The sequence below is a fragment of the Drosophila grimshawi genome, unplaced genomic scaffold (assembly GCF_018153295.1).
Source record: "Drosophila grimshawi isolate 15287-2541.00 unplaced genomic scaffold, ASM1815329v1 contig_44, whole genome shotgun sequence".
In the NCBI taxonomy this organism is placed as follows: domain Eukaryota; kingdom Metazoa; phylum Arthropoda; class Insecta; order Diptera; family Drosophilidae; genus Drosophila; species Drosophila grimshawi.
The window spans coordinates 6,250,375-6,263,072 of NW_025063240.1; the positions used below are offsets into that span (position 1 = coordinate 6,250,375).

Genomic DNA, 12,698 nt, shown 5'->3' on the forward strand with positions numbered 1-12,698 from the left:
TTCGATAACTGAATGAGTTAAGCTAAGTGCCCAATGCTGATTGATTCCGACTGGACGATAATTTTGCTGTTGTTGTTGATGACTGAATGGGAGTAACTGTGGAAGTGCAAATGTTTGTGTGTGTGTGTGTGTGTGTGTGTGCTTTGAAGTGTGTATAGCGACTTAATGGTACTCGAACACTTTTCGGCATGTCATAAAGAACATTACACACACACACACACACACACACACACACACACACAAACAAACAGACTGTCACCCTATAAGAGCAGCATAGGATTCAGTTCATAGATTGTTGTGGCTGCTCTCAAGTGTCCTACAGAACGCATCAAGTATATGGTGCAGTGTGTGTCGCCAAACCACTGAGCCACCGCACCACATACTTTCAACTATTGCCATTATGTGACTGACTGCAGCCGCAATAATTACAATGAAATTACTAAATTAATTTTAGACATATTAATTGAAATTTAATTGTCTGACATGCAATTTTCGGTAGCAGGAGTTTTTGTAATTTGGTATTTGCGCAAAATATTTGAAATAATTAACAAATCAATTTGATGGTCTATGAAGTGCCATATATGCAAGTGCAAAGTGGTATAAGGTTAAAAGAGTTGCTGATAGTATATATAGTATGTGGTTAGATATGTTTAAAAGTATTTATGTATTGATATTAAATAGTTTGTTTGTAGTAGTAGCATATGGAAATTGCATACTCATTGAGTGGCGTAAATACCAGACCGCTTTGGGTTTGGCTTCTATAGTTAGTTGTTGTTGTTGTTGTAGTTGTAGTTGTAGTCGTAGTAGTGATGGTGAAGGCAGTTGTGATTGTTGTTGTTGTTGTTGTTGTGGGCAGGGGTGGAAGGGAGTAGATGACAAGAACATACTTAGTTGAAATGTATTGCAATTGAAATTGTGTGTTAAACAGTTCCATGGTTCAATGTTTCTCAATGACTGGATTTTCGATCTAATATTTAGAAACTTGAAATGGTGTATTTTGGTTAAAGCAAACGACTTGGTGCTGGCAATAAATCAAAACAAAATTAATTGATATTTCATTTAATTTAATGAGATGTGGCTCACATTTACATATGTACATTTTTACATTTTTATGCTCAATTGATTGAATTTGATGCACTGATACATGATAATGTGAGCATTTTTTTGTCAATTCATGAATTTGCATTATGAAATCAATGTGATAATTTTATACAGCGCATGTCAAAGCAACAAAACGAATAAAACGAACGCTAATTAACCATTTTTAATTAAACTTATACAAATTAAAAACGCCTAGCCTTTGGCAAGAAGATAACACACATACACCAACGTACAACACATGGACACACACACACACACACATACACACACGCACACACTTAAATATAATTGAATGGAAAAAAGGCTGAAGCAACAATGGAGAGCGTTTATGTAAAATGTTTGCATTAATTTAAAATATTTGCACGGTGAAAAATAAACATATTATACAACAAAATAATGAATACATGGCGTATGCGTAATGTTCGAGCTGTTAATTATTACTATGCTTTGTTATTATTATTAAAATTAATTTTAATAGTTTGGAATGCTTTGTATATGTACCTGGGTGGCATTGTGCCCATCATTCTGTCGGCTCTTTTTTGTGTTCACACTCCGCCGTTTATCTGATTTACAATTTCTCTTTCTCTTTTTCACTCTTTAATCTTTTCTTGTTTTTTTTTTTTTTTTTTGTATGTTATGCGTCAAAAAACGTTTGGCTTAATTAATATATTTTCATGTTTGTCTTTTGTTTGCTTTGTTGTGGCATTTTTTGTTTTGTTTTCTTGTTTTTTTTCAGCAAATTTCTTAACCCGACTTTTGGTGAATGTCGCATGTGCTCGTTGTTGTTGTTGTTGTTAATATTTGGGGTTGATGTTGTATTTTATATACATTATTTTGTGATTCTTTTGTGTGGAAGTTGCGCAACAAAAACAACACAACACAAATGCCCTCAATGAATAATTGACATTTTAAGGACTCGCGCTGGACACTTAAATGAACATAATTTGCGCAAATCTGTGTGGGGGGAGTAAAATTGTTAAATATTTGCACATAAATATTGCCAAAAACCATAAAAAGAAAGGATGAAACGGAAAACAGTAGCTCTAAAGCGGAATCTGTTTAAATAACGTTGTTTGCACTATCAATTAGAGGACAAAACAAAGTCACAAAAATGTTGCTGGTTTGGTGATTTGGTAATTTAAGCATTGGCCCTAAAGCGAGAATAGTCAAGTACATAAATTAAAATCGAATTATTTGTGCGTGCTATTGAATGTATAAATTAAAAACTACGAGTTTTCATTGTGTAGCAAATTAAGTATGTGTTTTGCAAAATAATTGCTGTTTATTTGTCGAGTTAAATGCTAATACTTTATAGCGGACATTTTGTGGCTTGCAAATTGAATGACGCATAATGGGGGCAACACGCAAAAAAAAGTGTTGTTGCGGCTGTTGCAGTGGCAGCTTTGCAGTAACTGCCACTGTTGCATGTTCATTACGTGTTCATTTCATTTGCATGTTAAATAAAACAGAAGCAGAAGAAGAAGAAAAAGAAGAAGAAAAGACTTGGTTGATTGCCATTCTACATACTCGAGCAGCAATTGGCGCAGTGTTGCCTCATCCTCGCCATGACATCTCAATCTAGACTCGCGGTCACGATCATCACGGCTCGAGTGGCGTTGACGCTTCGGGGCATAGCTGAAGGAATGACGATAGAAACGGCCGTTGTTTATATTCTCACCTCGATAGGCGTCTGTTGATGGCAATTGAGTAGTTTGTGTAGTATAGATTAGGTTAGATTCTAATTGATAGATGGATAGGATAGGATACGAACCTTCGGGTCGCAGGCGTACTGGCGGCGAGGTCAGCTTGAGTTGTGTTGACGTTGTTGTGGGCGGAGTCTTACGTCGACCACCAAAAACATAATCGTAAGAATCTTCGCTCAAATTGGACACTGAACATGGCATACACGACAAGAAGAATAACGAGCAGGCTCATAAGGCATTATGTTTGAAACAAAACCGTTTAACGATTACGCTTAACACTGGTTCAAAACCCAAACAAAAACTTAAATCAGAAAAAATCACTCAAGAAAAAAAAAAAACAAAATATGCATACATTTATGCACGTATTTATAAAAATATGTATAAAGCAATAGCAGTGCGCCGGAATATTGCGCATTAATTTGAAAGCAACAAATATTTCGACAACATATAGTATTATAAAATATATATAGAAAAATAATAAGTATTATATTATAAAAATAAGCAATTGTAGGTCCTACTCGGTTCTTGTTGTAGTTTTATACTCACTCTACATTAAAATGAACACATAAGGGCATATTATTCAATATATGTAATTTGTAAATAATTTGTCAAGATTGATTAGCATTTTCATTTGGTTGTTATTGTCCGTCGTATATAAATGAAAGAAGAGAGCACAAAATTGTTGTAGTTTGTTAGCAAATTGTTACTTTCGATTTGTTTTCGGTTTTATTTATTTGACAGTTATGGGACAGCACAAAGGTAGTAAGTGAAGTGGAATGAGCAACGGCTGCCAAAACGTTTAAAAAATGTTTACAAAGCAGCTGCGAAATACGTTTTTTATTTGTTTATTATACTCTGATACCGACGTTAGCTAAGCATTTTTGTTTTAGGTATGTCTGGCTGTCTCAGTCTCTCCGTCCACATTCAGTAAAGTCATGTTTACAAAATTCTGAATAGAGTGTTGTAGCAATCCAGTCGTAATATAGGTAACAGGCTACTAGTGGCGTAGTAGTCAGACTGTAAGATAACATCTGTACATAACATTAATATCGATATACATAGATCGATATCAATTGTGTGAACACCAACTTGAAGAATCGTTGTGAATAAAGTACAGAAAGGTAGACATTTTTGTGGAAGATATGCAATTTAGTATTGACTGCTACAGTATTTATTTCGGAAATCAGATATATGTTTGATATACACAGTTCACATTTCTTCCGCATAGTCTCAAAATTTGTTTGATTACTGACAACCTTCTCTAAATGTCGAGTCAAGAATATTCCCGTTGGCATCAAAGTATTACACAGTCGGTTATGTCCGACTACAATGTTCTAAACAAAATTACATTTTGAAAAAAAGAAAACACATGGCAGCATCAACACAGAGCACAGCTACTTGAAAAAGTTCTGTTTTTAAGGGTTTTACAAATAAAAATTGTTTTTTGTTTTTTCGTAGTCAAAAAGTTGCAAATACAAAGAGCAAGCACAGATAGAGGGCAGAGAGAGAGCGACATTTAATTAATGGACGACTGTTGGTGGACTTTTTTTTTTTTTTTTTTTGCATTTGGAAGGGAATTCGATTGATTGATTGATTGATTGTCTGAATGAGTGCGGCTGGCGCAGCTGAAAAATGCTAAACAAAGTTCACAAAAATGTGTGTAACTGTAACGCACAGCGGTATAGCTATGTGTGAGTGTGAGTGTGTGTGTGTGTGTATGTATAAAAAACAAAACGTGTAGTCTCGTGTGCTATGGCAGGTATTTCAGTGATGGAGTCCAAATGAAAATGTACAGATACGAATATAAAATACAGCGGCAATTATGTTAGCAAACAAATCAAAATTCCAATCTACACATCAATTCAAGTGGCAATAAAATACTTCAAAAAGCAAATGGTTTTTCTCATGTTTTTTTTTTATATTTGCAAAATGTGCAGCCGAATAAAAGCTATAGATAAAACATACAAAAAACCAACAAAAAAAATTAAATAAAATGAGAACGAATATAAGAGCTCGAGCAAACAAACAACGAACAATCAAAGAGAAAAATAGAGCTTGAATAGAGTTTGGTTCTTTGTGCACCTGGAAATACGCTCAATGGCTGAAGCACTTGGGTGGAACGCAACGGCGGTGGTAGCGGTGGCAGCTGTCCAAACGGATCTTGATCGTTTGAAATGGAAGACGTTGGCGGCGAGATCATCGATATATCACCATTGGTCGCCATTTCATTACTGTGGCCAGCTGTAAAAGATTTCAAGCATGCGTTAAATGCGTTACACGGCAAACATTTCAATATTTGTGCCACAAAAACACACAAAAGACGCCCAGAGGTAAAAATGTGTTGTGGCGCCATATTTCGCACATACATAAATTGTGCGGCTAGTCCAAGAGGTAGTGGCAGTGGCAGTGGCAGTGGCATCTGCACGGCACGCATGCATGAGTGCATAGGCAAAGCTTTTAGTCCGCCAACCACTGGCTGGGCAAACATACACACACGCACACACACACAACTACACTTAGCACACGGTAACGGTAAAGGATTGAAAGCAACGGGCGCAGCGAAGCAGGCAGCCGCATATGCGACTCCATCTTACGTTTGGCTTACCCCTGCGTCTAGGTCTGGGTCTGGGTCTGGGGTACGTTGCGTGCCTTTGCATAAAATAGATTCCATTTTGATTCGCTTGAGCAGCAACACAAGCAAAAATTTTGTAAGCGAAAGAAAATATTGCAAGACGCAGCTTCAATGCCCTAAAAATAAGGGCATTTGCTATTGGCGATATCATTTTATGGAAATACTCTTCTTTTTTTGAACAAGTTAAGGTTATACTTTGTTACATTTCAAGAACGAGCTAGTTGCAGAATTGAATAGAGCATCATTAATTTGAAACTTAAATCTTAAAAATCACTAAACTGGGAAACACGAGCCATACAACTATTTATATTTAAGAGTATTATTCGATTTAAACTATTTGTATTATCCATAAACTAGAGCCAAGTCTGGTGAAAAATGGATGTTTTGAGCAATTATGCATATATCAAAAAACGTATAATTTCTTTATAAGTTTGCCATATCCAATCACATCAGAACTTTAGCATGCCCTTTCTCCATAGAGCAAAATTTGCATTTATTTTTTATATTTTTGGCACAACACATGAGTTGTAGGTGGGCTTAAAAAATGCCTCGGTGGCTGCGATAAATGTGCTCGTAGTCAGCTTCTTGTTGTGGTTTGCTATGGATTCTGTAGGCCATCACTTGAGCCAGCACACACACAACCACACACACACACACACACAACACGGGCAACAGCAACACGTGCAGCTTTCTGTACGGTTCGGTATTTTGAATTTTTATTACTTGCAATTTGCGTTAATGTTGTGGAAAAAAGCATGTGGCTGTTATGGCTGCTGGCTTTGGCTATAAGCATCATATATCTATGTGTGTGTGTGTGTGTGTGTGTGTGTGTGTGTGTGTGTGCGAGTGTGCGTGTGTGAGTCGTTCTATGGCATATTGAATGGCCATTTGTGCCACAGTCCCACATATACACGCACACTGACGCACACTAATGACCTTTTCATGGCCGTGTGTCGATGAATGTAAGAAATGTGGGCAAATTATGGAAGGATCTGGCGTGTATGTAACATACATACATATGTACTTACATACATACATCCATCCACACATACGTACATATATCCCTTGGCAGTTGTCGTTATTGACAAAATGATTTGTAAACATTTTGCGCGTCATTAGCTGCAGTCATTGCCATCAATGGATGAAAACTCTCCAATGCCATTTATGCATTTTCGCATTTAACAGATTAAAATCATGCATGCATCAACATGTCGCCTCCACCCACAATTGTGGTCCACAGCCGCAAAAAGTAGCGGAGTGGGATGGCGGGATGGCAGAATGCAGTCACCTGGTTAAGTTCTTTGCTGACACTGCAAAGTGCTTCCGGCTTCAATTGCAACAGCAATGGACTACAGCCGCCCAAGGAGACACAAGACGAATGAGCCATGCAGGCCAAATAGGAGTCAAGTTTCCGACCGAGCAAGACTGTCACATAGTGGACGTGAAGAGTTGCCTCAATCTCCACATGTGGCATACAAATATTTGCTTAAATTTGTGCTGAGGTTAAGTTTTTTGTTTGTTTTGCAGAAGCAGAAGCCGAAGCAGAGGCAGCAGCAAGTTGATGTCAGACATTCAATGGCCTGTGTGCTGCCTCAGTCTGGCCAGTTGCATCCATTTGCATGCTTGACTGGACCATCTATCTCTCGCTCTCTGTCTAATCACCCATCCCCCCGCCTCGCCCCCATTCATGCCCTGATACCCTGCTCTACTCTATATGTCATCTTACACACTGGTTGGCTGACATAGAAAATAGTTGTGGAAAATGGCAGAGCTGCGTTTTGACTGCATGCCAAGGCCTCAACAGCAGAAACAGCTTCAAAACTCTGACGATGCTGACGCTGATGACGCAAGCAGCAAGTAAGTGTGTTTGCACGTGTATGTGTGTGACTGCATTGAGCAGTAAGTCATTTATGAGCATGCATGTATGTGTGTGAGTGTGTGTGTGTGTGTGTGTGTGTGTGTGTGTGTGAGTGTGTGTGTATAAGCATAGCTTCACTGACTTTGAGGTTTGGCCATTGACAAAAGTCCTCGGTATGCGCCGTCTGCCTTGGCAGTTATGAAAAGTGGCCTCAAACAGGCAGCAGCTGGAGCCCCTCGTTTGCCCCTTTTGTTAGTTTTTAATAATTGGATGTTATGCAATCAATGTGTGTGTGTGTATGTGTGTGTGTGTGGCGGTCAGAGTGCTTGTGTTGACTGGTGCGCATATTTCATTGCATAGTTTTAGGCATTGCAATGTGCTTATTGCTATTATTTATATTAGATTTATGATTGATTGTGTGTGTGCGTATATTGACCCGTGCCTGACTCTACTCAATATCGACATGCTACGCAGGACTGAATGCTATTATAGCTCACCCTTGCAATGTGGAATTTCAATAGCCAACATTCAGCAACAACATTGAAAAATACAACAAATAATATAGAGAAGCGCTTAACTTAAAAAATGTCAATATGCTATAAATACTTTCATATTTTATATTCCATTAACTGCGACTAGTTATTGGATAGATTATAGTGTTGCTATCTTCGTCGCCGTTGCCATTTTAGCTATTTTCCAGTTTACGAAATTCCTGGCAAGCATTCAGCAGAATTCAGCCGTGGCATAAATATGATGCTAAACTACTCTACAAATTGCAATGAATAGATTCTCCGAGTTTCTTAACTTTGGCCAAGGCATTGTTTGACTCCTGCAGTTGCTGACAGTTCATTTTATTAGCTTAATTTTTGATTTGTCTGAAAACTTGAGCAATGCGCTAACACAATTCACTTCCCTCTTTCGCTTTCGCTTTCGCTCTCGCTGTACGCCTCTCTCTCTCTCTCTCTCTCTCTCTCTCTCTCTCTCTCCTCTCTCTCTCTCTCTCTAACTGCCTGTCTGCGCAATTCCTATTCGCTGGCAGTCTCCAGTCAAATTAGCAAGTAAAATTGAATAGTGATTTATTCATGAGTGCAACTAACTATTTTTTGGAGATAGGAATAATTTAAAATTCAATTAACTAACAATCACCCAATGCCAACCCGCACACACACAATCGTAAGTTTGCATTTTGTTGAAGTTTAAATAGTTTGTATTGTCCTGGCACAGGATTTACATTTGTAGCATTATGTATCAATGTGAATTGTTGTTGTTGTTGCTTGAAAATGAATTGCATGAATGCGTTGAGCTCATAAGGCTTTTGTCTTGAGCGTTTGCCAACTAAACACCGTTGATTAAATGAAACAAAACCCGCACACAGCCAACCGCACAACAACATATCTGCAGGCCAGTACACCTGAGTGCAACCACAGCTCTATTAGTTATTGTTGTTGTCTGTGGGTTCATTAATAGGCTTTTGTATTTGTTAACCACAAAAATGATTGCCGCTCAAATGCACTTGAATGTGCCATTGTTGCTGTTCTGTTGCTGTTCTGTTCTGTTCCCATACATATAGTATGTGTGGGTGGGGCACAAACCGCAAAGTCCTTTATTATTGCGTATGCTTAAGCCAGAAAACGCACGCTGTATAAAATTTAATACACAGTTTACAGTTCAATTCGTTGGCTCAAACAAACATGGACTGCATGCAGCAGCAAGGACGCTAAAGCAGTCAGCAAATATAAGCACGTGTCTGTGTGCAACACTTGACAATCAACACTCAAAACACACACACACACACACAGAGTGAGGGATACACAGAGGAAGGGGAAGGGGAAGAGAGAAACTGACCAGACAGGACAACTTTGAAGATGAAAGCTTGCTTGGTGCTGGTCAAAAGTGAATTGCTTTTCGACATCGAAGCCATCATTGTCAACCTATTGGTTTTGGCTCTGCTGGTGCAGCTCTAGCAGGCAATTGTGTTGCTGTCCTGTCGTTCTCCACTCTATGCTGTACGGACAGCTCTTAATACACACACTCATACTCATACACACATTCTTACAGCTGTCCTCTTGGTTGATTTTATTTTGCTCTCTCATTCGGGCCAAAGTTGACACGTATTATCAGCGCCGTTTTTGTCAACACACGTCCTTAAAGCATATAGCATATAAATCCGTATTTTTAAAATCGCATTCGTTAAGTTGCAGCACTTGCGGCATATGATTAATATTATGCTTTCGCCTGAACATGGTCAACATTGCAGCAGCCCTCGTGCATTCCAATCAAAACATATTGAAGCCATCGCTTCAGTGCTTCATCTCTGGCACTTTGCGTCAGGGCATCAGAGAGAACGAGCGGACATTTAGCACATTATTAAAATTACACGAGTGCTTGCTTGTCAAGGCTGTCAACGGCACCGAGAGACACAAATGCACATATATAGATTTATATATATAAATATATATATATATATCACGCAAACGACACGTTTGACGATAAAATGAAAACATGAACGAGTATAACTTTTCTCATAAGCACATCGTATAAAGTTAAAATGAATTTCTGCACTTATATGACTCTTGCAGTTTATTAAAAAGAATCAAATTGATAATACTCGCTTAAGAGCTACTCTTTTAATGGGAAATCAATCAGGAGTGTTATGAGGCGAAAGAAACCAATTCTTATGAATATGAGTAGTGAAAGTATATCACTTTTTTGTCTTAAATTTAGGAAATACTTTAAGCAACCGGCATTTTGAATCGCTAAAGTAATGGGAAACTTAATAGTTAAACGCTTGATCCAAGACCCAATCAGATCCAATCACCCACATGTTGAGTAATAACTTTTGACTTTCTTTCTGAAAACTTTCACGAGTATTTATTTTACAGGAATAATCTGTACTTACTTTTATGTATGGAAAAGCCATTTCGTTGCCAGTCCAGGGCCAAAGCAGTGAATTATCATGCGTTGGTTCTGCTGCTGCTTCTGCTTCTGCTGCTGCTGCTGCTGCTGTTCCTGACGATGATGACGATGCGAGAGACGGGCGGGTGGAAAGAGGACGTTAACGATAGCGTTGCGAGAAAGCAGCTAAAGCAGCGGGCCGGTAGAAGAAATGTTCAGGCTCAGTTGCCCCCCGAATGCTGCTTTGTGCCAGTCGAATCCAATTTTAGTTGCATGAGCTGCGCGCAGATCGCATAAACTTCTTTCTCAAAAAAAAAATAAAAATCATATAGGCGAAGTCACACACACAATCGCACACACTCAGTCACACAATCACACACTCGCACACACATACACACACACACACAGACGCACAGCTTTCGGCTGCTGCTGCTGCTGCTGCTGCTTGGCGCACGCCTTTTGCACTTGGCAAATGATAAAAACTGGCAACGCACTGCTAGAAAATATGCATTTTTAATGCCATAAATTAGTTTTGCAGTTTGTCGTTGCCGTTCCCGTTGCCGTTGCCGCTGCCGTTGCTGTTACCGTGCACCAGAAAGCTGCAACGAGATAGAAAGAGGAAGATAAGTACATATTTAGAGTGAGTTAAAATGCGCTCATAAAAACCACCCAGTTGAGTGTCTAAAGCTGTTTAACGTTATGCATAAAAACAGAAAAGTGAAAAAAACTATTCTCTCTCTCTTTCTCTCTCTGTCTCCCTCTCTCTCTCTCTCTCTCTCTCTCTCTCCCTCTCTCTCTCTCTCTCTACCTCTCTCTCCTCTCTCTCTCTGTGTTGGTCTCTAAATGCGTTTTTAAATTTGAGGAAGCTGCAGGAAAAGGTTTATGTAATTCATAAACTAATAGCCAGCTTCCATTAGCCCAGCCAGCTGCTGCTAAGGTGATGCAAATTGTACTAATTACAACTATTTTTGTATGCGCAATACCCGGGCAACTATATTTCGCAACAACTAATTGAAATTCAGTTTTTGTGTAAAAACCTGCTCTGAAAGTTGGCGCAAGTATTGTTAAGCTGTAACTGGTTATTTCTAAAGAATGCGATTCACGTCACGTTAAAGCTTGGTAAATACCCTAAATACACTGTAAATAAAGGAAATAATCGGTAACTATAATCTTAAAAAGTATACAGATATCGAATTGATTAATCAAATTCAAATTTAAAGCATCGCCCCAAAGGTATTTCCAGCGACCAACATACGAAGATGACACAAGAAATGTCAATAATTTTCATTACATATAACAGGTACCAATGAGATTTTAGCCTGCCAAATATCTCAGTGCTACTCATTTTGAATGCAGCTCAAATTTGCTTTCCCATGCCACTTGGCAATGCAACTCCCAAATCTAATCATAAAAATTGCATTCAGAAATATTTCCACTTGCTGAAAATAGACCGAAATGCAACGCAGCAGTCTTGGTCCGGAACTCGGTGTTAGTAACTGAAAACTGCAAAATGTCGCTTAAAAATGCATGAGTGTGAAAAGCCGCAAAGAGTGCGTTGGGAAACAGACAGGCAAGCGCAGTGGAGGGATAAATACAGATAGAGAGAGAGAGAGGGAGAGAGGAAGAGATAATTTCTGTTGAAGCTGCAAGAATAGCAAAACAAAAGCTGGGCAGTCAAACTGAAACCATAACTTGCTCCTGCCGCAAGAGGAGCCTTGTGTGGAGGTTGGGTGAATCAATGTTTATTGAAAGACAACGTCAGGCAGCCGAAAACCTGGCAAATGAAAGCTGCTCATATGCATAGGCCAAAAATATGGAACTCATACGGCACAACTGTGCCTCAGCATCCAGCAAGAATGTGGACGTAGAGTGTGACGGAAGAGACAAAGAAAAAAGAATGGCAGGGTGGCCGGCTGCCACAACACAGGCGGCCGTAGCAGAGACTTTTGCTTTTCATTCATACGAAATTACCTGCGGCCAAGAGGCTTAATGCCAGTTGGACTGCAAAATCCACTTAGGAAGTTGATACAATCAGTTGCTCCTCTGACGAGGCTCTGTGCCCGGCACGGCTTGGCCTGGCCTCGACTCGCCATCGTCTGCATGTGGATGGATTCATTAAAACGAATTGCTCAGTCTGCCGCTATGCCTCTGACCAAACCTCAACAACTACGCCAAAATAGTCCTGGGAATGGGCTACAACTGAGTCTGCTATATATGTACATGTATGTGTGTATAAATGCTGTTTTTTTGGTTTTGTTTTGTTGTATTTTTTTTTTTGGTTTTGTTTTGGTGAGGAGTGGAGGGTAGAAGAGCTCATTGACGTGCGGAGCTCCACATACGAATGGTGGATGCTGACTGCGACTGCAACTGTGACTGCAACTGTGACTGTGATTGTGACTGTGTGACTGCCTTCGGTGCCTCGGTTTTTGTTTGCGCCGCAAAGTATGCAACGGCTGCTGGTTTTGTGCACGGAAGCCAACAAATGAATTAGCCTCCGCTTGTTGCCAAT

At 39.3% G+C, this 12,698-nt stretch overlaps 1 protein-coding gene across 1 annotated transcript in view; it reads right to left on the reverse strand.

Moving 5' to 3' along the window:
* LOC6558866 (glucose transporter type 1) overlaps positions 1 to 10,540 on the reverse strand; it is a 28,086-nt gene extending 17,546 nt beyond the window's left edge. The window contains 4 exon segments of the mRNA XM_043215582.1: positions 2,629 to 2,791; positions 2,873 to 2,992; positions 4,887 to 5,045; positions 10,194 to 10,540. Of these exon segments, the coding sequence (XP_043071517.1) occupies positions 2,629 to 2,791; positions 2,873 to 2,992; positions 4,887 to 5,028 (425 nt within the window). The 5' untranslated portion in view covers positions 5,029 to 5,045; positions 10,194 to 10,540.
* Positions 10,541 to 12,698: the final 2,158 nt, after the last annotated feature.